Consider the following 26,603-nt stretch of genomic DNA (forward strand, 5'->3'; position numbering starts at 1 on the left):
CATATGGTAGCTAATAACACGGGGTTTGATGTATACCAGACATTTGGGGCACATTTGTTGATCCACTGAGTCATTCCAAATACACAGGTGGAGTGCCTGCTCTACACCAGGCAGCCTTGTAGCCCCTGCTGGCTTCAGTAGTGAGCCGGACCGCAAAGCCCCCCGTGCTCACGGAGATTTTGTGAGTGAGGCAAGGCAAATAAATCCAATGTAGTCCGTCAAATGGCGCTGATTGCTGTAGAGAAGAAAAGGCAGGGAAGGGGAGAGGCAGTGCCCAGGAGGACTGATTCACTGAGACAGTGGTGTTTGAGCAGAGACCGAGGGAGCTGAGGCAGTGAGCGAGGTAGGCGTCTGGGGAAAGCATTCCAGAGAGAAAGCAGCAAAGGCAGAGGATGCAGGGCTCGTCTGGAGTGTGAGCAACAGCAAGAGGTCTCTGCAGCTGGGTCAGGCCATGTGGGAGAAAGAGCGGTGGGCGGCGAGGCCAGTCGGAGCTAACAGGGACCCGGCCATGCACCTGCAAGGCCTTGTGGGCCACTGGGAAGCCACTGAGGGGTCGAGTAAGCAGGTGGATATGTCAGTCAGAGCAGAGGGAGGGGAATCGAGTTTGGCTGGCAGACTGAAAACGGAGGAAGAAGAATCAGGAATCTGGGCAAGGGGAAATGAGGAGACGGTGAGCTGAGTATCCAGACCTGAGGATAGCAGAGACGAGAAAATCAGGGGCGAGCACTGTCATGTCTGAAGGTCAAGATGCTGCCATCTAAGTGGTCACCGTAATCCATCCATCCATCCATCCATCCATCCATCCATCCATCCATCATCCATGTGCCTACCCATCCCTCCATCCCTCCATTCATCCCTCTGTCCATCCGTCACCCATCCCTTCATCCATTGATCAACAGCATACTGAAGATCTTCTGAGTATCCAGTACTATACTGAGCGCTGGGGAGGCAAACATAAAAAGACATGATAACTACTCTCAGGTATCTCAGAATCTAGTGGGAGAGAGAGAGAGAGAGAGACCGCTGGTAATATAACACAGTGGCTAAGAGTTTGGGCTTCAGGCACAAAGAACTACAGTTCAAATTCCACAAATCCCATCTGTGCTGCTTCCTGGCTTCAGAAGTAACTTAACATCACTACATTATCATCTTTGAAATGGGAATCATAATGCCCACTTCCTGAGATGATCAAATGAGATAATAAATGGCAAGATTAGCACCATGTTTGATATGTTGGGTTTACCATTATTAGTTAACCATTAGGCCATGTGACAAGTGCTAAGACAGGCTTCTGTGTGAAGAGCTGTGGGCTCTTGATCTGCAGCCTGGGGAAAAATCTGACACCAAGGGAACCATGGCTGCCGTCTGAGTACCCTAAACCGAGGGAGCCTGCTTTCAGGACCAAAACCCACTTCTTAAAGCAAGAAAGTGGATCATGCCGACCCATGCTTCTGTTCCTACCATCATTTTCTTGGTATGACAGGAGGGTGATCACAACAATAGGCTTTGAAGACCATCAGATTTGTATTTAGAAGCCAATTCTACCACTCAAGACTGTGTGCCTTTGGGCAAGTTAGGTTCCCAGTCTGACCTGTAAGTCTTTCGTCTTCAAAATAGAAATAATAGTACTCCCTTTTTATGGTTATTATGAAATCAAATAGAAAATAGTTGTAAAATGCTTGGCACAATACCTGGCACATGATAAGCATTCAATAAGTGGCACCTGCAATTATTAACATTAATCATAATAACAAAGAACAAGTTATTTGCTGTGATTTCACTTTTGTACAGTGACCAGGTTGAACTAGATAATCTCTAAGGTTCTTTGTGGCACTGCCATTCTGTAACCTATGGCCCCAACCAATCAAGGAGAAGTGGAGAGGAAATGCAATGACTCCTGCAGTGTCCTGCCCGGTTCCCATTGCTCAGAGGGGGCCTTGTCAGGAGGAAACTGCTGATTCCTGCCTGCTGCTGAGCCAGAGAGGAGAGGAAGCCGACACCCTGCTCTGGCTCCACTGCTTGCAGAGAGACAAGCCCAGACTAGTGACCAAAGACACTGGGAGAGAGGTGACAGCACAGGTGGGACCAGGACCTCAGAGAGAACAGACCCTTACCCCACCACCATTACTCCAGTGCCTAGTGTCACACTTTTCTGGTGCAGCCTCTACAGTGAGGGGTGACAGGGAACCTGTCATAGAAAGGGCTCCTTAAAAATCCTCATAATCCCAAGGGTTTTCAGACCTGGGCATCCAGAGATATTTAGTGGCCTTAGAGGGAATTAAGGATTGGTGAGCAATGCTGTGGTCCCAGGGTTGAATTTTAATATGACCTCTGGTCTAACATGGAACTCTTAGATGAAGGGTTTGAGCTCTTCCCCCAAAGGGATGAGAAAAGAAACTATCACTCACTGAAAAGCAGTTATGTACCTAAAGGTTGTGCTGGGCCATTTGTTATCTCACTTGATCCTTGATATGACCCTGTAAAGCACGGATTATCATCCCCATTTGACAGATGGAGAAACAAAGGCTCGCAGAAACTAAGTAAGTGGGTCTATAATCCACATGACTGTAAACAACCAAGCAAGGATTTGAATTCAGTTCAGCCCATATGACTTCTGAGTCCAAGCTCTTTCTATTTAGCCATGCTGCTTCTAAGGAAAGCCACACTCCAAGCTCTCACCATCTGAGCAAAAGGAGAGGGACATCAGATGTCTGGAAGTATCTGGCAATTGAGGGCAGATGGAAACAAATGTCAAACCATCTCGGGGGGCTTAGGCTCCATACAAACTATTTGCCTTAAGGTCTGGAGATTCCAGAGTTAAGAAAGAAACCTGCAATTACTGGCAAGTAATTTCTGTTGTCATTTCTCAGAAGCTGGCTCGGGTTACACCTGTGCCCAGACTCTGCAGCCTTACCAGCCCATGGAGAAAGTGAGAGAGAAATGAGCCGTGAAATCAAGGACTTTCAAAACTGAAAGGAAGCTTTCTTTCACTTTGCAGATGAGAAAACTGAGGCTCAGGGAGGCTGTGTGACATATGGCTGGATATGTCACGTGGCTGAATAGTGGTAGAGATAGCACTAGAATCTAGACTTCCCAAGTCTCACCAGGTCACTTACCAGGTCTTATAGGCCTGCATGTAGAGATGAGAAAGAAAAGTAGAAAACTGACAAAGGAGTAGCTGATTCTTCTGACCTGCTTTCTAGAAAGCCAGAAATTCCTATCTTTGGCTCTAGTGATGTGCTAATAAATATTAAACAACTGGTTCTATGCAAGCAGTGGTGGGGCAGCAGGGAAGATGTCATCAGAAGCACTTGCCATTTCCCTGGTGTAAATATTCCCACCATGGCTGATTTCCAGCCACCAGTGAGATGCCACTGAGTGCGGAGATGTACACAGTCATCCCTCATGAGCTGGCCCCAGCAGACCACTGGTTCACACCCATCGTGAGAAGCGTATCCCTGCTGCTCTGTGGGGCTCCATCTATCTAGTCGTTCAAGGTCATCCTTAACCTAAAAGTTAGTTCCCTTTCCTAAAGGGAAACACACACACAAGGACCAGCACCACCATTCCTCCCAGTAACAGGAGCAGCAGCTCTCTACAAAACCCCAAGGAACCCCAAGACATGCGCCTCTATTCCCTTTGGATCTGAGAAGGGAATGAAAGGGAAGTCCCTAGCTTAATAATCACATGCCCTAGCTTATCAACCAGTTATTCCAAGGAAGCGAGGCTGTCAGCGAGGGATGCACCAGCCCGCTCTTCCCTGGGAAGCGGGGCAGAGGAGGTGGAGGAAACAGGCTGCAGGTTTCTCCCTGACGCTTTCTATGCTTCCCACGGTGGTCACTTCCTTCCCCCTCGGGGATGCCTTTCCAGACCCAGAAGGAACAGCGGTCACAGGACTCGGGGCTCTTTCCGGCCCAGAGTCTGTCGCCTGTGCTTCCAGAATTCCACGTCACGCAATCAACTGGGACATTTCAGAGGACTCTTCGTGGCCCAGCTGGGCACTGTGCAGAGAACACCAGCCCTTCAGCAGCCCCTGACTTAAGGAAGCATACGTCATTTTTTAACTAAATGAAATCTTATAAGTAATCAATTAATATCCTCTTTAGCAGCCCCTAAATGAGGATGCAACAGGTCCGAATTTATGTAGCCGCTTAGCAGCACACAGAGGCCGGAACTCAGGCCTCCCTGCCCTCTGCCCAGCTGCTGTTTCCTTGTTCCAGGTGATGTTCTTTCAAAGGTGCCCCAGTCCCTCCCAAAAGATCACCTTCCGAATTCTCTTTTATTTACTTCTACCCCAACATTGGAGAAGACCTGTAACACCCAATAGTGGAAATCATGTACAACTTAACAAAAACTCTTTGGCATATGCATTGTTTCACGTGCTCTTCAATAATTCTCAGCAAAGTGGGCAGGAAGTATGACAAATGAAGAAACTGAGGTTTCTTTAGGTTAAGCAACTTTGCCAAAGTACAAGCCCCTGTTCTGTATTATGATGACACTTTGCAATCTGCCCCCCGTATGTGGTGGTTAATTGAATGGCTTAAAATTCTTTGTGCCCAAAGGGAGATCTTGCAGCTCAAGAAATAAACAGGAAACCCCCTCCAGGCTGGAGAAATCATATGATGTTGCCTTTAGACTAAATCTCTGCTGTCCAAATAGAAGCATCCCCACACAATGGCATGGTCCACAGGAACACAAAAATAGCCAGAAAATGAGTATAAAGCCATCACCTTTCAAATTTCCCCTGGGTCTCTTGGTAGAAAAGTGAATGGGTGGCTGCAGGTGAGTAAGAGGAAAGTGGCTGATTCCTCTAGTTTCACAGGAGTCAGCTAGGGAGATGGTAATGTTGGCAGCATGTGCTGGGCTCCTAAACCCCATGTCTGTACCTCTCAGAGGCCTGGTGCCCTAGGCTGGCAATGGGGGGTGGCTTGTGTAGACTGCTTCTACCATCCCTCCGCAGCTACTCACCCCAATCCCCTTCCTTTCCGTGCAGCCCGTCCCCATTGATGACAACTTCTGTGGACTGGACATCAACCAGCCACTTGGAGGCTCAACTCCCGTGGAGGGCCTGACCCTGTACACCACCAGCCGGGACCGCATGACCTCAGTGGCCTCCTACGTTTACAATGGCTACAGTGTGGTTTTTGTGGGGACTAAAAGTGGCAAGCTGAAAAAGGTAAGAGTCTGTGAGCCCAGATACCCCGATGCCATTCAGCTCCTCAGCTGAGAACCCTTCCTGGAAGATAAAAATTTCACTACAGGCAGTTCTTGTGTGGGGAGATTCAGAATGGGGTAGTAGGTAGGGGTTCATTTTGTGGCTTCTCTTCTAGCTGCTTCCACACCATTAGTCACTGGGTGTCTAGGGCATGCAAACATATTTCAATATTGCCTAAACTTCAAAGAATCAGGAAGGTGCATCTGCCTAAAGGAGAAAAAAAGTCAATATCTCCAAGTGGAACTGATCTTTTGATTATCTATATTATGGATCATCCGCATCACAGACCCCTCCACGTGGCCTGCAGAATTGATTACACTGGTCAGAAGTCTTTGTTGAGTCCAAAGCAGCTGGTTGAAGCAGATTATGGGCACCAGTTCCTCAAACACAGGCGAACTGTGGTGTCTGGCTAAGAGGCCATCCTCTGTTCTTTCCTCTTCCTGCAATCAGACTCTATCCCACCCCCCCACACCCACCCCCCAAGACAAGGAGGAAGTAGACATCTTGTCCTGTGCCTGCCAGGGGGCACCTCCAGTTGCTGGAAGGCATGGCCGTGTGGGACTGATGCACGGGAGGCTTCATGTGTGGCAGGACAAAGCCAACAGCTTGTCGCTGCTTGTCTAGGGCTTAGGGTGCAGAGACGGAGCACAGTCTGGTTCATTATGTGGGATCATAACAGCCACAGTCTTCCCAGTCCCAGCTAATCCCCTTTTCCCAAGCTTACTCTCCAGCCCCACCACCTGTGAATGGAGGCACAGGCAAGACCTCACCACGTCTCCCCTTGATGTTGATGTCACCCCTGCAGCCCTTCCCTCCTAATCCATTTCTAGCCTCTGGAGAGATGTCATTTGGGGATGTGGCAGGAGGGTGGCAGGGAGAGAGCCCCAGGAAGCATTTCCGTGTTCTGCTTGTCTGAGCTGTTGCCAGAGCTGGTGAGCAAAACTGGTCTGGGTTGATGTGGAGATGCTGAACCTTCCAGGTGTCTTCTGGTTCTCACGATACCACAGCCCTTTACCCCCTTTCCACCTTTCCCTTTACTACCTGCCCCCTGCGCTCCACTCTGCCTGGGACTGTGGACCCTGGCTTGGCTTTTAGGCACATGGAGAAGAGCATGACTGTGGTTCCTGAATTTGCTTTTCCCAAATGGGGGAGGGAAGGACTTGCCTTGTGAGATTCGACTAAGATTTAAAAGTGGTCTGTTCCACTAGGACAGGGTTCAGCCCAGACCCCTGAGGCTGGCTACTTCCATGCAGAGTACCTGTTCAGTTGCATAGATTGTGCCTTGCACAGGGGCACTGGGCCAAGGGGCATCTGGCGGTTGAAATCCAGCCTGAACTGTCCTTGTCAAGCCATGTGCCCTCAGGTATACAGATCCACTCGCAGCGCTCCTCTTACTAATTCGTCTGCTTGTAGAGACCACCTTTCTCTAAACTGCCCAGAAGCTTTCCAGAGGCCAGCAGTAGCCACAACTAGGCTGGTGCTCAGCGCCTTCCCCTCTCCTTCCAGCACCTCTAGCACTGTTGGGAATCATTTGTGTACCTGCTTGTCTCCTTTATTCTCTTTAAAGTTCTATTAAAGGCAGGGGCATGCTTTATTCATATTTATTTCCTTCCTCCTTTTTGGGATAGACCCCAAAACTGTTTTGAAAAAGAGAACCATTCTCTAAGGAATACTAGAGGTCATCTGGCCCAACAGTCTCACTACTCTGCAGGGAAACTGAGGCTCAGAGAAAAAAAGTAACTTGCCAAGCATAGAGTCTAGGATAAGTTGCTTCCTGCCCTCACACCCAATTTGGCACCCTTTTTACCTAAAGAAGCAGCCACAGAGCCTGGGGATGGAGACCGAGAACAGTCCGCGGGTCCAGGCTTGCCGCGGAGCTCGGGAGGGGCCATGCCTCCACTCTCTTGGTCCGAGACTGGAGTTAAGGAATTAATGTTTCCTAATGGGTGGATGAGGATTGAATGCAGGAAGAGCAACCCAGCCAGGTCAGTGTCAACTTGGACTGAGCTTGTCTGCATCTCTGTGCATCCTTCCCAGCACACGCTGCTTGGGGCGTCTTTCCATGGCACATGCCCAGGTGAGCCAAATTCTCTTGGGCCTGGCGGGCAGGCCACTATGGAGGCAGTCAGTGGGTTCAAGGGGAGGCTGGGGGCGTGGTTGATCACAGCTTGTTCCAACCTGCAAGTTGGCTGTACCTTTCCACTCTTCACTCTTTCTTCGGTTGTTTCTATGAGCTCATAATTCCTCTGCTTCTCTGGGTAACTCACCCTTCCTTCCCACCCACACTCCTTAGAGGCACCTGATACACCCAGGCTCCCGTCGGCCTCCCGCTTACCCACCCACCCGCCTTCACTGCTTTCCAGAGAAACAGCCCAAGAGGAATTTATGGAATGTCCCCAGGAAACCCAACTGTGGTCCAGGCCCCATAGCTCTTTCAACACAGGAAGGAAAATAAAGGAAAAAAAAAACCTAGCTAAGAGTTTGGAGAGGGGAGGGAAGCAGGGTGCGTCATAACAGCTCACTCCTTCCCTGCCTGACCAGGCGTCTGTCAGGCTGTCCGGCCCTTATCCACTGCAGCCCGTAGGAACAGGATGTCCCTAGGTGGGGAAGTTGAGAGGAAGCAGAGACTCACCAGCAGTGGGATGACCACGAGGTGTGTTATGTGCTGTGTCACATACTTGCTTGCGGGGAACATCACAGATGAGGCCGCTGTTTATTTGAGGCACCAACACACGGAAGGAACAGGCAGAATAAGGACAAGGCCTCAAGCCAAGGTGCACAGTACTCGCATAGGCTAAGGCATTACAGACCGTAAGAGGACAGGCAAGGATTCGCCACAGGGACAGAGCGATTCCAGAGGCCCCGTCTACTGTTGTGTCATCAGCCTGGAAGGCTTCGTCAAGAAGATCCCCAGGATTTGCTTAAAGGTGGAATGAGATGGATAATCTAATGAGTTGGGGGTGCGAGAGAAGGGCCCCCCAGACCTGGGAACCACACTGAGAAGGTGCAAAGCACGTGCAGGGAGGGTCCAGAGTGCAGAGAGGGGAGTGGAGGACTCGGTCAGGTGGAAGGTAGAGGTTGAGCACAGGGGGAATCCAAGCCCTTAGGGGATCGAGTGAAAAGGACCTTGGGGTCTTTGTTGACCACAAGCGACATAGGCTAACCGGGCGGTGCAGGCATAACCACAGTTAGCTAGCGTTCACCACACTAATGGAAGAATTATTTCCAGGTTGGGAGAAGTGGTGGCTCCACCTGACACTGGAGATAACATTGTAAGAGGTGTTAAGGAAACGAAAGCACCAGATAATCAAGAACTTGAAGGTTGTGAAAGTCATGCTAGATGCAGAATATTTTTAAAAGGATGTTAACCCAAGGAAAGAAGAGGAGACAAAACAGCTTCCTCCAGATAATATAACTTATCGAGCACTTGTTATGTGACAGATGTAATTCTAAGAGCTTTATGGCTATTAACACATTTAATCTTGATGTTATTCTGTGATGTAAGTTCTATGATTCCTTCCATTTTACAGATGAGGAAAGAGAAGCTAAGAAAGATAACAAAATTTTTGTCTGAGGTCTCATAGCAAGTAAATGTCAAAGGCAGGATTTGAACCTTGATCACCTGATTTCCAATCTGTGTGCTTACCTGTTAAGCTGTGGAAGGTGAATTTGATTTATTTGGTGTGTTGCTAGAGGGAAGAATAGAGCCAATGAGTAGGAGTTAAAGTAAAGCAGATTTCCACTTAATGTAAGGAAAACGTTTCTTGCAGCCAGACTGTCCCATAATGGACAGAACTGACTCAAGAGGGAAGGAGCTCCCAGTCAGTGGGAATATTCAAGCAGAGACTGAATAGTCATCAGGCATGGTGCTGGCAAGGGGGCTTCCCCCCTCGCCAGTCGTGCCCCCACTGTTCCCCCAGTTCCTTCAGTGGGAGTGGGTGATGCTGGAGGGCAGGCTGTGGCAGAGAGGGAGGCTGAGGCCCCCTGGAAGTCAGTGTTGCAGACGCCCTTGGTTCAAGCTTGACGTCTGAGCGCAGCGGAAGGGCCTTCAGTGTCAAGGAGAGAGGGGCTTGGTGCAGACAGGCAAGGTTCGGCCACAGTGACGGGGACACGCAGGCCTGGGGCAAGACGTCAGGGAGGAAAAGCAGGGTGTCTGGGGCGGGCACAGCAGACTGTGCTGACATCCCTGCTGTGAATGACAGGCTGTGGGGATCCAGATAAGAGATGCTGGGAAATAAGATCATAGCAGGCAGAGGACGTGTGGTGGCATGGGAGCCACACACTCATTTAATAGGCCTTCCCGGGTTGCAGGGAGGAGTCCCGGAGGCAGTCTGGCATGAGTCCTGGCGGACAGGAGGGAAGGAGCTCAGCAGAGCAGACAGACACCAGGGCTCAGGGGCAAGAACTCTCTCAAAGTTCAGGCAGAGTGCCTCTGGCTACTTCATTCTATCTACAGTGGCTGCAATGCTGCCTCCATCCCGGCTCTCTGTCCCCGGAGGCCTCCTCTGGTCCCTGGGCCCAGGGACCTTCCAGAGCTGCAGGAGCTGGTGGCTCCCCGCTCTCTGTCCCCACTAGACACCTCCAGTGCAGTGCAAGGCTTTGGAACTGCCCTTTGCCCTGTCCCTTTGAGCATTGTGAGCTGCACCTCCTCAGACCCCTCTCAGCACGTGGTTTTGCTCCAACAGCATCTGACGTGGGGGCAGTTGGCGTGTCCACGTCTCCTGAGATTCCCAGCCCCTGAGCGACAGGGACACTCTTTTTCACATTCATGTCACCCAGCCTACTGTCAGACCCAACACCTCTCACACATTTGTCTCATTAGATTTTACTCAGCTGTATTGGGGAGCTACTCCAGACACCTATTTGCTCTGATTGGAATAGAACCAGACAGCCAGGGTGACTCCCGTTGACGTGGCTAGTTTGCAAAAGAAGGAAGTTACTGTGCATCGGATGGGTTGGGGGTGTCTGGTTAGGGTGGCGGTGGGGTGAGGAGTCAAGAAAACAAGAGAACATTTGATAGGTAACAAGAAAAACGTTTGCTCTCAGGTTCATGCATCTAGAAGAGGGTGGGGTGGCCCTCTCAGAAACGGTGATGGGGTAGGAGAAGGGAGCAGTGTGAACACCATTGCCTGGACATCCCCAGCGTAGCAAGGACAGCCGTCTGCCTCACTGCGATCACCTGCACACTGGCCTAAGCAGGGAGGCAGGTGCAAAGGCTCAGGTAACCTCCGCCCCACCCCTACCCCACCAGACCCCTTTCTATTGAACTCCTGGACATTTTTGCAGATCCGCAAAGACTTAGCCCTTTTCAAGTTTTTGGGGGAGGGCCCCGGCCTCTTTTGGCACCACCCTCTTTCCCATTAGCTCACCACAGCTGCTGAAATGCCTGTGTGAAATTCTTGGGGAAAATTCTTTCTGCCTTTCCCAAAGGGACATGCCAACCCAAGGTCTCCAGTCAGCAGCCCACAGGAAGCCCTGACGTCCCAGGCTTATTCTTCTCTTTGTAACCTCACAAATGATTTACTAAGCAAAGCCAGGAAAACTGTGAGCTGCTTTCTGGAGCAGCTTAGATGCTGGAAAGTCTCCATCAGGAGGACCAAAATGTGAACTCTCCCCAGCCCAGCTTATTGCTCAGTTATTTGATAACACTGATTATTTACAGAATACCTTTCCGTGGCACGTTCTTTCTTCTGCAAAGACTTCAACTAAGTATAGTGTTTGCCTGCCCCCTGCCTCTCTACCCCATTTTACAGATGTGGGAAACTGAGCCACAGAGATATTAAGTATCTTGCCCAAGGTTATGTGGTCTCTCCGTTTTGATATCAGCATTTATACTTCCTCCCAAAACACACGCAAGTTCCTAACCTGATACTTAGCTCCCTTGTGGGGTGGGGTTGTCTTGGTGGACAGAAGGCCAAGTTGGATGAGAAACCGAGAAACATGCCTTTCTCTCTGGGCCAGCCCCACTGAACAATAGCCGCTCCTTCCCCTGAGTGGAAATGATTCACCCGTCTCTCAGTGTGAACCCTGCATGGAGTAAACAGACAGGGCTGCACGTCCAACTCGAGGAGACCTCGTAGCCCCCCTGGGACTTGTGACCCTGGCCGGAAGCCCGAACTGCCCTGCGCAGCTCAGCAGTGCTGGGGGCTAGGGCAGTGGGGCGCAGACACCCTCTCCCCTTCCCCAGAGCCTGCATGGAAGGGGTGGGGTGGTGTCTGGGAGCTCGCCACCACATCCCTAGTAATGAGTCTGGCTCTCTGCCCGGGCTCCTGCCGCCAAACTCGCTGTTTGTTTTGTTGTTTTATAGCCCTCTTGGGTCCCAAGAACTGGTCTTCTGAAAGCTGGGAAAGGCAGCATTTGGTTGGCACCGGGAAGGAGACATATTTACAGAAACCCCCACCCCCGGCTGCCACATCCCCCTGCTTGACCATGACAGGTGTAGAAAGGGGGTGCGGGTTTCTCTCCAGAGCCCCAGATGACCCCTGGGAAGATGGCCCTGGTCTCGTAGAGCCATTCTGAAAGGGGGGAAACCAAAGATTTATTTGTTTCTTGCACCTTTTATGCAACTTTTACATGCTCCAGTCCTGGATAATCCCTGAGTGAGGCATGCAGCTTGTGTGGTTGGAATTCAGGAGGGCTTTATCACAGGACAGGTGAAAGGCAGGGAACTGTGTTTCAGGGGCAGGGTCGGGGAGGCGGGTAATGACGCAAGCTCACAGAATCCAGGGGACCCACATAGACTGCAGAATTTTCAAGAGGCCAAGGTGCAAATGTTTACAAAGCTCTTACCTTTAGGAAAATACAAACCACGTAGATGTACATTCTTTTAGGCCATTGAGCCTTGCCTTCCTGTGGATACCAGACATGGACATGTATCTCTGGTTTGGAAGCAACCTCCAAAGACCACCTTGTCCATTCCTCTGCCTTCAGGTAGAAACCAGTTTATGTAACAAGGTGTCTCTAAGCTCATGGGATACAGTCCTGCCCTCGGCCTACTAGCCAGGTGACCTCTGACCTTGTTCCTTCATCTGTAGAAGGTGGACAATTACAGTGCCTCATGAGACTGTGTGGAGGATTAAATGAAATGATTCATTATTGAACTAAAATTGATTCAACACCTACTATGTGCCATTTGCTGGGAGTACAGTAGTGAACAAAATAGTCAAAGGTGCCTGCCCTGATGAAGATGATATCTTGATGTGGGAAGACAGTCAAAAAAGAGTAACTACAATATATAGTATGTTTAGACGATAGTAAGTGCAGATGGGGGGAAAAAAGCGTAATGAAATAATTTCCATAAAGCACGATGCTGAGCTTGAGCATATATGTTCCTAAATAATAATGCTCAACTTGGGAACCTCAATTTTCTTCTTCTGTGGAATGGGGCAGTAATAAACATTTTGCAGTATTGCAAGGATGAAATGAAATCATGTATGAAAGAAAGTGTATACTCTAGTGCTTGGCATGAAAGTGCTTTCAATTATTTCTATCTTTGAGGCTCCCCCCAAACCCCACTTCTCTGGCTCCCTTGGGGAATGGAGCTGTCAGATCAGCCTCCTTTTTAGTGCCACGTTTGCAAGGTCATAGCGAGGAAGAGAATCCTGCCGCCTGCCCCCAACCCTGAGTCATGGGAAAAAACATTCAGAAGCCTAGACCAGCTGAGCTGAACTAATCTAATCCTGCTGGACATTGGCATCCAGTGGCATTAGTCACCAGTGAGAGCTTTCCGAGTCCCATATCACCAAACAATATGGACTGACCCCTCCCCAGGGCAGGGCTGGGGGAAGTAGCTGTTTGCTCTTGCGGCCTTGCAGAATTAACTAACACGGAGCCATTCTCTGCCCTTTCCATGCTCCCAAGCCAACCATAATATCCTAGGCTGCACAGCTCTGCTGTGCATATCAACTCTTTGATCTTGAGGGGGAACCTGACTTTCCTCAACTGGTCCATAAATGTTACCTGGCAAGATTGCTGTGCACATCAGACATGAGGGATATAAAGTAATAATCCAGGGCCTGATGCATAGTAGATGCTTAGTAAATGGCAGCCATGGCTGCTGCCACCAATATTACTATGTGTGTGACTCTCATACTGTTCCTACTACCCTTCCTGTACTATTACTAGCTTTTCATCCAAGGGCCCAGATTCCCTTGGTTCCTATTAGCTCATTAACCCCATAACATTTTCTGATGAAAAGAAAGGGTGGGTCTTTTTCTCTGCTTTGTTGCAGATGGTGATGTGAAAATCCAGAGAGATTATGGGCTTCCTCAGGGTCGCAGGGTCAGTCAAGGGAAGATGTAGGAACTGGAACTACAAATATTGCAGGTGGAAACAGGCCCGGCATATTCCCAGGTTACTCATACAGGCCAAGATGATAAAGCTAAAAGCTTGCAGCCACTTGAACTTCTCTTCCCTTCTTGTTATCATGTGTCCTTCTGTCCAGGGAAGCAGGAAATATATGGAGATACAAGGTGGGGAAAGTCAACCTGAGATTCAGTCCTCCTGAGGCTCTTCCCAGGATTGTATCCCTCCCCAGCCTCAGCTTCCAGAAAGGTTTCTAGGATCCAAGGTGCAGAAGTTTAGAAACTAGTGCCTCTGGGGTCATCCCAATTGGCCATCCTGTATAGCCTTCCTATACTGCTTTCTGGTTTTCTCATTCAAAGGCTGCTGACACTAGCTGGGTGTCCCCACCTAACCTGGAAGGGACAACGGCATCAACAGGCTTTAGTAACAAATCAGAGACACTTTGCTGTTCAGGGTGGGTGACAGCAGAGCCAAGGAGGAGCAGGGCCACCCAGGGAGAAGGCGGACTCCATCACACAGGTCAGAATCTTACCCTGATTTTGTTGCTGGAAAGGATCCCAGAAAACTGGTCCAGCCTACAGACTTTGGGCAGGGGAGATGTTCATTGTTCCATTTTATAGGTAAGGCAGCTGAGGCCTCGAAACATTAAATGATCTTCTCAAGATCACCCAGGTTCTTAACAATACAGGCAAGACTAAAATCCAGGTGCTCAGATTCCAAATTCTCTCTTTATCATACAGAAGAATATCCCCTCTGCACAAAACTTCAGAGTAAAATCCACCTCTCCCCAGCATGCAGGCATTCCCTAAGCAGAGCCTAAGGTCAGTGTGGGGACACTTTGCAGGGCAAGAGCCTGGCTGAGCTTCCTGTCCCAGGCCTGACCACCTAGCCCTGCCCTGAGGTGACCGGCGTCCCCAAGCCCTCACTCCGCATGTCTGAAGGAGCTTAGCAGAGTCCGGCCCCCTAACAATGCTGCTTAAACACAAATGTTTGCCTTGGGACTAAGGTGTCCTGACAAATCAGAGCCCTGCATTGGGGGATCTCAAGCCTTACATGTTAGTCCTCTCTTTAAGCATGCTGCTGTTTGTTCATTTGTTTTGAGGGGGTGTCTTTTATACATTAAGCACTTCCTATGTGCTAAATGCTGAGCTTAGCAGGGTTTTTTTCAGTTAAGCCTCATAACATCCTTGTAAAGAAAAGATCAATATTACATCCATTTTCTGTAGGGCAAACAGACTCACCACTAAAATAACTTGAGAGTCACGTTGCTACTAAGTGGAAAGCTAGAATTTGAATCCAGATCTCTCCGACTCTAGACCTGTGCTTTAACCCCCGGCTGTCAGCGCTCTGTTGGCCTTCTGTAAGGTGCCATTTGTCCATCTGTAACCCAACACCTGCCTGACAGCTGCAAGAAGATGCACGAGACAAAAGTGGAAGTACTAACTCTTCAGACTCTTTGGAGCAAAGATGCCCTGGAAACCCAGGATATGGCAGCTGCCACCTCGGCACACGCTGCCTGTGTCACCCCCCCTCAGGCCACCTCCTCCCCCTCCCCACCCATCTCAGCCCAGGCCACAATGGATGGGGTGGCAGCCTTTTGTGCCACGCACAGTCCCCAGCTGACTCCCCTTTCTGCAGGCATCATTGTCTGCTGTGAGCGCTCTGACGGGAAGACAAAGGAGTATTGCTGGCAAGGCCAAGGGCTTCTGGGTAAGGCGTGCGTGGGGCCTCGGCCCATCACCCGAGCATTCCTTGGAACCCCCGGGCTCTTCTTCAAAGACGCTGTCTGGGATCTTTTGTGTGCCAGTCATACCCATTCAGAGCTGGCAGGGCAAAGGTGTCAGTGGGGAGGAGGACACTGAGAAATGGAGTCATTTTGATCTGGCAAAATTGGAAGAGACCTTAATGCAATAGTTAACAGCAAACCACCGCCAGGGGATGGGCCCACATGCTTGTTCTCTGTTTATGGGGCTTATGCAATTCCATCAATATTGATGCCTGATGCCTTTGGTTCTGACACTAATCATTGCTATGAATTAAATTTGCAGCCATATAATTAGGATTGCTATTAAAAGGGCCCTGAGCTAAGCACCACGATGTGGCATATCTTTTTCTTGATAGAAAATGGCATCCTTGGAACTCAGCTAATGGGGTGCACCTGGGATTTTCCAAGAATGATGTGAAAATTATACATTCTATATTTGTATTGGGCCTTCACTGAAATACCAGCAGGCCAAGGTGAGGCTGGAGAGAAGGTCCCCCTCTGTCCAGGGCTGTGGGCAGCAGTTAGGTATCTCTCCTGCTCTTCAGAGTCTTTAGGAAAGGGTGTTTGAGAGCCAACATTGCTTGCTCACTGTCAAGTCTCAGGCAGCTCACAGTCAGGAAGGTCTTTCTGAAGTCTAACCTAATACTAGTGAGCTTTGGCTAAGAGACTGCCTACTATGGTGATTTCTGACTCTAAGTTTGCTATGAGCCAACCAAGGGAAGATTTCTTTATGACCCAAGCTTGGTTGAAAATGCTGACCCAAACCCCTCTTGACAGGACGAGGTGGGCCTCATTCGCAGGTAGATGGATTGGTCGAGAGCCCACTCCCATCGGACCCCAAGGACCCCCACCCAGAGAGCATTCTGGGCCACAGAGCACTATTAACCTCACACATAGAAGAACCTACTGCTGCACATGGCAGAAAGGACGAGCTCTCTCTCACAACAAAATGCCCCTCCAGAGAAATTTGCAGCATATTTATTTCCTGGGGAGCCCAGCCTTGGATTCCAGGCCCCCAGTCCAGCATTGCCCCATTCACCCTCAGAGCCGTCACGTGTCATCACGCACACAAAGGGTCTCTAACTCTTTTTCGGCAATAGCACATGTGGTGACCTCTCTTACCACTTGGAATAATAATGTGCACCTGTGGGCACAAAGGATGCGTTAGTCCCTGCTCTTTTTGACCTTCAGGCTGAAAAGAATTTTCCCCCCATATCATCATTTATTGATTTTTTTTATTTCATATTTTTAAGTCATTGTGAAAAGACAATTGTTTGAGTTTAAATTCTAACCTTACCGTTTATTAAGTACATGATCTTAGCTAAGTTGCTTAACCTCTTGGACACTAAGAGTTAAGAGTTCTTAGCTTTAAACAGGGAGAATAATGTCTACTTCAGAGGGTTTATAATGAGGTTAGAGAAGTCTCACAATTGCTTATCAGAGGTCTCTATGCCTAATTAGATTCCCCACAACTCCTTCTCTTTTTCCTTTCACACCTACCCAGATACAGAAGACAAAAGGAATGGCCCTTGGTACCCTTTTCTCTCCACTCGTTCTCAGGGTCAGCGCTTGGAAAATAAAGTCCTCCAGAATGAATGGTGAACTGGAATATGAATTCCGAATACCTCCAGCCTTAGTCTCACCACACATAGGAAGGCTAAACAGGGCTCCCCGCCCCATGTAGGCACCATAGTTTCTGCTGTTTCTCTTTGCTCTCAAGAGGTCCAGGGCTTAGGTAGACTGAATCCATCCTTGAGTTCAGGGCCCGGAGGCCAACTTATAGATACAGGTTCACAGGTGTGGAGAAAGGGCGAGAACATCTTCACATCGGCTAGAGTGGAGGCCCTTTTCACACAGGAGTTGTATTCACTTTTGCCATCTGATCCCCCGACACACACACTGTACATTCGCCCATTCTATGAAGTGCATAGTTAAAGGCAAATGTGTGGATAGATAGCAGTTGGCCAATGGCCAACCTTAACCAGAGAAGGTAGGGCTGTTTCCATGTGGAACCCTTGAATAAAAACAGTATTTATGCTTAAGTCCTCAAGCGCCCCAAATTTTTCATTCATTAGCAAACATCTTACTCTTCATGCCTGAAGTTGAGAGGAGATGGACATTCTTGTTGGGTTATTGTGGGTTTGCTGTGGTTTCGCTTCCCACTCACTGGAGAACATTAATCAGTCTCATTAATACTAGGAATTAGCCTGATGCTGGGAGAGTACACAGTTCCTCGTATATGCATTCAGACACACATTTAGCTTAATTACTCACCCTCTTCTGGTCTCTTATCACTTGTGAAATCTTGGATGATACAAACAAACCCCCAAAATTGACTCATCTGATGAGGGAATGTGTGGGACCCACAAATCCTCCTGCACCTCCAGTCTTTCCAGGAGTTTAACTGCTCTGAAAGTCATAAAACATTGAGTAGCTTCAGTCTCAGACAGATTGGTGGTATCCCCAGAGAAATGGTCGCAGTCAGAGAAATAGAGGAAAAAATATGCCCAGCCTCCCCCCACCATCAAATCAAAGAAATAAAAAATCTGTCTCCTTGGTATCTCCCCACTATTTATGTTTGAGCTCAGCAGACACTCCTGGGCTGCAGCCAGTCTGTGTATTAGCATTAGTCCATTACTCTTTTTATGATGCATGTTACCCACCCTCCACCTCCAGCCCTCACAACATTTTATGACTGTCCTTTTCATTTCTGGAAAGAGCTTCACAGAATGGCAGATGCCTGTATTTCCCCACTCTTTGGGGAACTATTTGTAGGCAGCCTGTCCCAGGCCATAAAAAATGAGAAATAAACCACAACCCCTGGCAGTGAATGGAGCCAAGGCCAGGGAGATGGCAAAAGTAAGGAGGATGGGTAAGCGCACTGGTATCGTACGAGCCCAATGGCCAATGGGTTGGGGGGGTAGGTGCCACCTACAGAAGGAGATTCAAGGGGCTGGTGCAGAGAGGTGTCACTTTCTCCGATTTCAACAAAAGGGAAATCCTGCCACTCTCCCCCATGCCCATCTCCCCACTGGAGCCACCTGTCCCCTGTGATCAGATCCAGTGAGGTTTCCAGTAAGGAGAGGATGTTGTCCTTTTGCACCATTTTCTCCTGACAGTTCGTGTCGATACATAGATTGCTCTATGTCACTCATCTCCCATTGATGCTTCCAAATCTTAGAGCAACTTCCTGAAGTTTCCTCTACTTTCTCCCGCCCGCCCTCCCTCCCTGTGACACCCACCCCATCCTCTTCCCCCTCTCCTCTCCAACACTCTCCTGCTCCTTCATGGCCAAGACCAACTCTTACCAATCAATCACTGCTACTTCTGGCTCATTAAATCTTCAGCCAAGACTCTGGTGGCCATGGCGGTGATATTTATTTCAGCCTTTGAGCTGCACCCAACAGCAAAGCCCCTTGGCACGCTGCAGGAGCCAGCCCCGGGAGCCAGCTTTGCTCCATAAAAGGCACCCCGGGAAGAAGAAAACCAAATTCTGAATTCATAATCGGTCTAAAGGAGATTCCCGATTGTTCCTACTCACACAAACGGCAACCAAAAGCAGAGAACAGAGCAAAGACAGACAGGCTGGGCGGTGGAGGACAGCCCGAAAAGCCCTGGATAATCAGTGCATGGAACACTTTGCTTCATCATCAACCCCATCTTAGCGGCAGGATGTAGACAGAGGGTAGAGGTGAGATTTCTTTTTCTCCTCCTTATTTGGTTTTGGACCCCACATCAAATGGAAACATGTAGATGAAAGTGATGTGCATTTAAGATATATGCACACGTTAGACTGCTGGAGAGATCAGTTATTATACTGAGTGTATGTGTATTTGCAGTAAGCTGCTAAATTATTTATTGGGCCTGGGCTTTAATCTCGTAAACCTGCCTGAGGCCCCTGGGCCAGCAGCCTGGGCGCTGCGTGAAACACACACGTAGGGCAGTCTGCACGGAGCCCTCCGGTGACTCTGAGTAATGACTGTTCGTTTCCACACAGTCTTTTCCCCCAGATCAGCTCATTAACAGCAGTCGCACCCAGTGAAGAACCTTCTCATTTTCCCATCAGTGCAGACTTGGAAGTTGATTTGCATCTTGTAGCAAATAAGGGCCCCAGCCTGAGCACCAAGGACCAGGGGAAGAGTGGTGAGAGGCTGTTCTCGGAGTCTCCTTCCTTAGCTGAGGGTTGGGAGCCTTAGATAAGGGAGCAGATGGCCCCACAGCCACTGGATGTTGCTGGGATTGCCCTAAGCTGTGAGCTCTCTCTGCCACCCCCAAGACTCACTAATGGATGACCCTGGACAAATCATTGTATATTGTGGGCTTCAACTTGCCCCTTTTAAGTAAAAGTGATCTCTGTTATTCTCCCTGGTTCCCAGGCTAGAAGGCAACTAACTCTCTTGCTATGAATCTTCCGAACAGTCTCTGGATGGCAAGATAATAATACCACCCTTAAACCTGTTCGGTGGTTTGAGCTTTCAGGTATATTCCACCCATTCTGAACTCGTCTAGTAATCCTAACCATCCAGGGCCCATGATCTTACAGATGAGGAGACTGGCCCAGAGGAGCCCAGAGATTTTCCCAGCACTTTGCTAGCTGGATGCCATCCTTTGTCCATCCTGATCATGGCCTTGGCATGTGAGCTAAGTAGCATTAAGCTAGTATGGAAATGGAGGCACAAATCCTGAGACCCAGCCCTGAAGAGCTGGGTGAGAGCAATGCCAACACCAATGCCCTTGTTGTAGAAATGTGAGCATAAGGAGGCTGTGCTTTCCAAACCCTGAGTCTCTGCTCTCTTTGAGCAAACAAAGCAATGCCAGGATTGTCTGGGTTCCTCATTCTCTGGGCTGCAGCCGCCAACATAACTCCTCCTGGCAAAGTCCGAATGGCAAGGAGGCCTAAGAGGAAGATGTGGCAGAAGCTGAAGGCACAGAATTTTAAGCCTGTGTTCCAGGACTCAGGGGGTCCATGATCTATAAAAAAAAAAAAGTTATGCGAACATTTGTGTGCTAAAATTTTTGTGTAGAGGTCCTGTTGCTTTCATCAGATTCTTAAAGCTGTCTATGACTCCAAAATGTTGACTCTTTATCTAATGGTTTTTAGATTGTGCTTTTGAACTCTAGGTTGACCATTCTAGTTCCCCTATTCAACCCTTCTTCAATCAAAGTATCTTGCTTTCATCTAATTTATATACATTAGAGTTGTATGATTTTTTTTATTGTGAATAAAAACAGGTTCAAATGGCAAATGATGAAATATCAGGCCTGCCTGTCCATGTGGTATGGGCCCCTTGTGAGAGGCATGCATTCCCCACACTCACCACCTGCCACACACACACACACGCATTCACAAATACTCACGCACATGAACTCCCCCCAAACCTGGTGCCAGTGACAGCAAAATAGGCAAAGCTGAAAGGACCCATAGCAGGGCCAGGAGCTGGCCCAGAGGCCCAGGGCAGGGAGAGATCAGGCATCTGGGTGGAAGGGACAGCGGAAGCCGACAGCAGCACGTCGGGCGTGGTCTTGGTTGTGACGCCAAAGCAGACAGCACAGGCTGGGAGAGGTGGCTAAATAGGCGGCTCTGAGTGCGTGTCCAGAGAACCAGACCAGGCCACGAGGTAGGACCTCATCAGGGAGCTGAGAATTGCCCCACCCCCGGAACCCGGAGGCATCTCCAAGCTCCTCCTCTCCTCGTGACTTGGGCGCCTTGTTCTCACAGACAGGAACACTTCTCCAGTGCCCTTGCCCAGCCAACCCTTTCTCACCTTCAGGATGCTATGGCATCACCTCCTCCGGGAAGCCCCCTGTGTGTGCCTCCCGGGGCCCCGTCCCGTGCCTATCAGAGCAGAAGAGCAGGGTAGTAAGAAGAACCCAGGCCCAAAAGCCAAGTTGTCCTGGACTCCACTCCTGATTCTGCCCCTTCATATCTGAGTGATGAAGCAAGAATCAGTCTCCCCTCTGTGCCCATTTCCTCATGTAGGAATTGGAAATGAAAACAGTTTCTGCCCCACGGGCTTGTTGTGAGCGGCGTGCAAAGGAGTTCATGTGCATAACGCACATCCATCATTGTCCAAAGCAGAATAAGTGCTCAGTAAATGTTACCTATTATTATTGTGTGTATTGTAATTGGCTTTTGTCCTTCTCTGTCTGTCAGTACATCTGTTTCAGGATAGGGGCTGTGTTTATTATCTCTGTGCCTATAGGACTAAGTAATGTAGCAGACAGTTGATAAATGTTTAAAAAGGGAAAATAGCAGTGGGGGGCGAGCACGGAGGACGGGGAAGGAAGAGGTGGGAGACAGAAACCACCTCTCTGCCCCAATACAAAGGTATCTTTTTGATGTGAGTCAAAAGGGCTTGAAGGTGTCTGTTATACCCCCAGGTAAGGTGGGACTTCAGGGGTTCCTACCAGTGCCTGTGGCTGGCCGTGGTCAAGGGTGAGCCACTCTTCAGGGGGTGCACATGATTCAAGCAGTCACATCTCCTACACAGAAATTCAAGCCATTATTGCTGCCAGAAGAATTCCTCTGGGACTGCCCTTTCCCCAAAGGGGAAATTCCTTCAGCCTCACTCCACCAGTACTCCCCCTGCAAATCCAGCAGGTGCCAGGTCTGTGCCCAAAGTCAGCTGGTGGCAGAGAGAGCAAGGCGGGCTGGGTGGTGCTCTCCGCAGGCCCCTGCCCCTCTGCGATTCCATCAAACTGCTGGAGTCCAGGTCTTAGTAGACTATATTCCTCCTGCCACCAAGGGTTTGAAGAGACAGAGCGACATCCCCATTACTCGGTGTGTTCATTTGTACGTTCACTCACTCACTCATTCAAAGAGATGAATGCTGCTGTCAGTGCCTACTGTGTGCTTCAGACAGATGACCTGTTTTGCTAACATCACCGTTAATCATATGAAGCCAGTATTTTTCTCACCTGGGGAGATTCTGTGGACATTTGACTGTAGCTGGAGACATGTTGGATTATTATGTCCGTGACAGGAGGTGCAACTGGCATCTAGTGGGTAAAGGCCAGGGATGTGGCGAAACGCTCTCCAGTACACAGAGCAGTCCCTGCATTAAAGTAGTATCCTTCCCCAAATGCCAGTAGTGCTGAGGTTGAGAAGCTTTGACCAAGGTAATCCACATTTGTTGAGCATCAGCTATGTGAGCATCACCACTGTGCTTGACTCGGCGCTGCCGTCCTTACTGCAGCCCTAAAAAACTATGGCTGTTTATCTTTCCTGATGAGAAAACTAAGGCTCAGGCAGGTGAAGCCATTTTCCCCATTTATTCATAGAGCGGGTATTTATTGGACAATTCGGTAGGTGGTAGATCTGGAGAGAAACCCAGGTCTGCTGGCCCCAGTCTGTGCTCATTCTCCAAACCACACTGGCACTGTGCACAAGGTCAGGAAAGAGGACACAGAAACTACATAAGAGAGAAGCACAATTTGGGGGAGGAGAGTGTAGTTGATAAATGCCACTGGGTATGAAAGAAGATATTACTTTTCCTTTCCCGCCTCCTTCTTTCCCTCTCCCCCTCCACGGCCTCACGTACACACACGTGAGCAATGGAGCAAAATCCTTGAGGCCCCAGTGCGGGTGGAACGGCAGTGATCTTGGTGTGAGTGGTGATTTTAGCTTGAGATTGCACCCTCCTGGCCCTCCTCCCCAAATGTTTCTCATCTTATAAACACTGCCAACCCTTTGGCTGGGAGGAGAGAGGAAATATTTCTCTTGCTCTGAGGTATCTTGATAAAGATCTGCTGTCTGCCAGCCTCCAGCTTCTCCTAGTGCTGATTTAGTGCAAACTGTAGGAGGTTTGGTATTTCATTTGGAGCTCCTGACCGGTGGGCTGTTTGGACAGAGGCAGCATGTGTAATGGGAAGAATATGGACCTCAGTATCAGACCATCTTGGTTCGAATCCTATCTTTGCCACCTAACAGGTAGAGGATATTGGGAAAATCAGCTTTGGGGTCTTCATCTGTGGAGTGAGAATGATGGTACCTATCTTGAAGGGTGTTTTGAGAATTAAGTGAGGTCAGGTGTGTTCAGTGTTCAGCACGATGCTTGGCAAAGATTGAGTCCTCGAGGACAGCTAGCCGGTGTGCACGTCCTCTGCCTCTGCCCTGGGTAGGCTTACTCCCCGTGGGGCTCAAACAGATGGGGAGGTATAGACAGTGTACCACCCCAGGGGGCCTCCTGCCTACTCTGGGCTTCTTCTGTGGGCCCTGAGAATAGGTCAGCCCAGGCCCCCGAATGAACCACAAGACTGCCATCTGTCCTGCCTCTGCTGGGAGTCAGGTGACTTAGACCACAGCCGCCATCACCTCCCCTGGCACAGTCACGTGGCTAAGGGTCACCTGTATTTACCTAGCAACTCAGCAGAGACCCAAAGAATGGCATCGAAGAGCTAAGCAGTTGTGCCAGTGGGCCCATTTTAAAGACATATCCTGGAATCATTTAGAACCCCAAGGCTGGGAGGGATCCTCGAGATGTCCTCAGAATGGTCCTCACACTGCCCTTCTTCTCATGCTTCTCACAATAGAGGATTGCTTTGAATGGATAGAGACAGAAGGGAACCCCATTCATTGAAAGCCCACCATGCCCTAGGCCCTCTGCCACCCTAATGGAGCCCACCCTCCATTACTGGACACACTACACTCAACCCACCTGGGACAGGAGGACAAGGAGCTTCCTTAGCCCTCCGCTGTCTTATCTCAGTGACCTCCTGCACCTCAGGGTCAGGAAGATCCCAGGTTATGCACTACAGTGCCTAGGGTACTTACCCATTATTCTTCTTTCCGTTTAGTTCTGATGGGAGCCCTAGAGGAGAGTGTTATCTCCACTGTGGAGGTGGGGCAAACAGAAACCCCGCTGGGCCATTCCAACAGAAAGCCCTGGAGCCCAGACATAGAGCCTCATTCTTGGTTCAAAGCTCACAGTGCCCTCGTGCCTTGGGTCCCTGCTGTGCCCTGCCCTATACCTGAAGTAGCCCTTCGAACAACAGTCTTGGAACCCTGCAGGTCATGGGCCATGGATGGACGCGTAAAGGACAATATAACAGGGCCCGTCCCAGGGTAGCTACAGTCTATTTGAAGGCCTGGATGTGTTTGCCTCCTTCTCGCTTTCCCAAAAGACAGGATATGGAGTACCAGCTGTGCAGCGTGGGCAGTGAAGGAATGTGGAGCTGGGAAAAGAAGCCCAGAAACCAGGTGGCCTGGGTACCAGCCCTGGCTTTACAGCCACTGACCGTAGGGAAGTCACCTTGGTCCCTCATCTCTAAAGTGGAGACATGGATAATTCTGGTTCCTGCTTCATAGGATTAAAGGGTAGATTTGGTGAGATAATGCATGTGAAAACATTTGGAAAGCTGCACAGTACTGCACAAATATATGGAATCAGTACTCTTCTCTCCCCTCCCCTGCCCGTCTCATTAGCAGCCTCAGACACTCAGTAGGCATTTCTATTGCTAATTACCATTTGCACTTTGACCATCTGACCTGTGACCAGGGGGTTACAGGCCCATGCTTGAACTGCTGCCCCAAAGCCTGTACTCTCCTCCCATCATTTGCACACAGTGCATATGTGATGGTAGGTTAAATACCACCCTTCTCTGTTAAATAGCACCAACAATGAAAAAGCAAATATGAATGAGCAAGGCTCTAGAGACTGAACCTGACATCTGCAGGTTAGATCCCAGGAATATGTGGCTGGCTCATGCCCTGCAGGTGGAGGGGGAAAAAAATGCCAAGAACTTTCACAAGATCTTGGTGACTGTCTCAACAGGAAGGGGAGCAACAGTTGAGGGAGGGCAGTGTGCCTGAGGACGTCTTCCCCTGGCTCTGCTGCCCGTGCTCTCTCCGAGGAAGATTTGTGGTTCTGAGAGGTATTCAGGTTTGCCTCGGTTGCAGGGAATTCAGCTGTAAGCCCAGAGCAGAAGAGTTTCTGATTTTGTGTGTTTCTGAGGAATCCTTGTGTCGTTAACGCCCATCACTGCTATCCTACTCCCTTCCAAACCCGGCCTCCCACAGTCTCTCTCACACACCGCGGAAGTGAGACCAGCTAGGTAACAAGAAACATCTTCCTGGTGCAGGTCTCCGACGCGCCCCTGCCAGTCTGGGAGCCATTACCTTTTCCAGATGTGGAATAATTGCAGGGCTGATCACCCCCGGGGGCTGCTGGGATTCGTCTCCAAGGGACTCCGCGTCCTTTTATTTAATCCTTCTGACAGTGACTTAACAATGAAGAAGGAGGTGGAAGATGCCGACTAGAGGAGCATAGATATTTGCCCAAAGACACAGCAAGCTGTTTGTAATTCCAGCTCAAAATTCTTAGTTCTGCAAACACTAAAATCTGTATTTGTCCCTCCCCCTTACTTACTTCCTACAGGAAGAATTCTGTGCAACATAATATTATAATTCCCAGAGCAACGCTCCGTTCCTTAGCTACCTCCCCACGGATCTGGGGCCACCAACTCCTCCCCCATCCCAGGTTCTCCATCACTGCCCCCTACCTTCCTGAAAGATGGTCTCGACACTGTCATTAAACAGCTGCCAGCAACGCCTGCTGGCATTCTCTGCTGCAAGGATAACAAAGCAACTTTAAGATAAAAAACATTGAACAAGAAAGGCTAAAGAAGGTATCGTTGTGGATTTGGATTTTTCTATTTTTTTCTCCTTTGCCGAGTTACATTTTCTACATTTCTCTGTTAATTGTCCTAGCTCTTTGCATTTTCATCTCTCTGCTTAGGAACCCCCTCTTCCAGCTCTCACTTTGGAAATCAAGAAAAGCTGTTTCAGGATTAAGTATGGTGTCAACATGTGGCTGGGGTCTTACTTGATTTAAAGAAAAGTCACAGGGGCTGTCTCCGCCCACCTGCCTTTAACGGTAGAGGGGGAAAAAAATGGAAGAGCCAGCATTTCCCTCCTCCCTTACTGGGCCTCCTTCCAACAAATGCTGTGCAGGGTGATGAAATTGGGCTCTCAGAACCTGTGCCTGATGATAACTCCCTCAGAGAGCAGTGACTTTCTGTGTGACTATGTGACTTCTCCAGCTCTGTCCTGGTACCCTGGAGTTCTTCTGTTGACCCAAGGGTCACAGGGGGATGCACCACATCTTTGCTTACTGCCCCAGTGGTTGCTCAGCCTCAGTAGATACCTACTCAGTGGGCCCCACTATCCTACCCCCAGAGTTCTAGCTCACTTGGAAACCATCGGCACGCCATCTGTACCCACACCAGCCCTACGTGCCACGGAATCCCACCGCCCAGCTAATTTCCTCCTGCTGCCCGCTGGAGCTCAGATCCAAAGCCTATTATTTTTTTAAGATGGTA

General features: G+C 49.4%; 1 protein-coding gene across 4 annotated transcripts in view; it reads left to right on the top strand.

Annotated features, from left to right (window-relative positions):
- Positions 1–26,603, top strand: part of PLXNA2 (plexin A2) — a 201,046-nt gene that overhangs the window by 25,432 nt on the left and 149,011 nt on the right. For 3 of the 4 annotated variants that reach the window (XM_017658745.3, XM_073216994.1, XM_017658746.3), the window contains exon 3: positions 4,994–5,176. In XM_017658745.3, coding sequence (XP_017514234.1) covers positions 4,994–5,176 — 183 coding nt within the window. Of the gene's footprint in view, positions 1–4,993; positions 5,177–16,788; positions 17,781–26,603 lie in introns of those variants that run through there. The other variant, XM_037015207.2, reaches the window with a different exon arrangement.

Source organism: Manis javanica, chromosome 11 (assembly GCF_040802235.1).
Source record: "Manis javanica isolate MJ-LG chromosome 11, MJ_LKY, whole genome shotgun sequence".
Classification (NCBI taxonomy): Eukaryota; Metazoa; Chordata; class Mammalia; order Pholidota; family Manidae; genus Manis; species Manis javanica.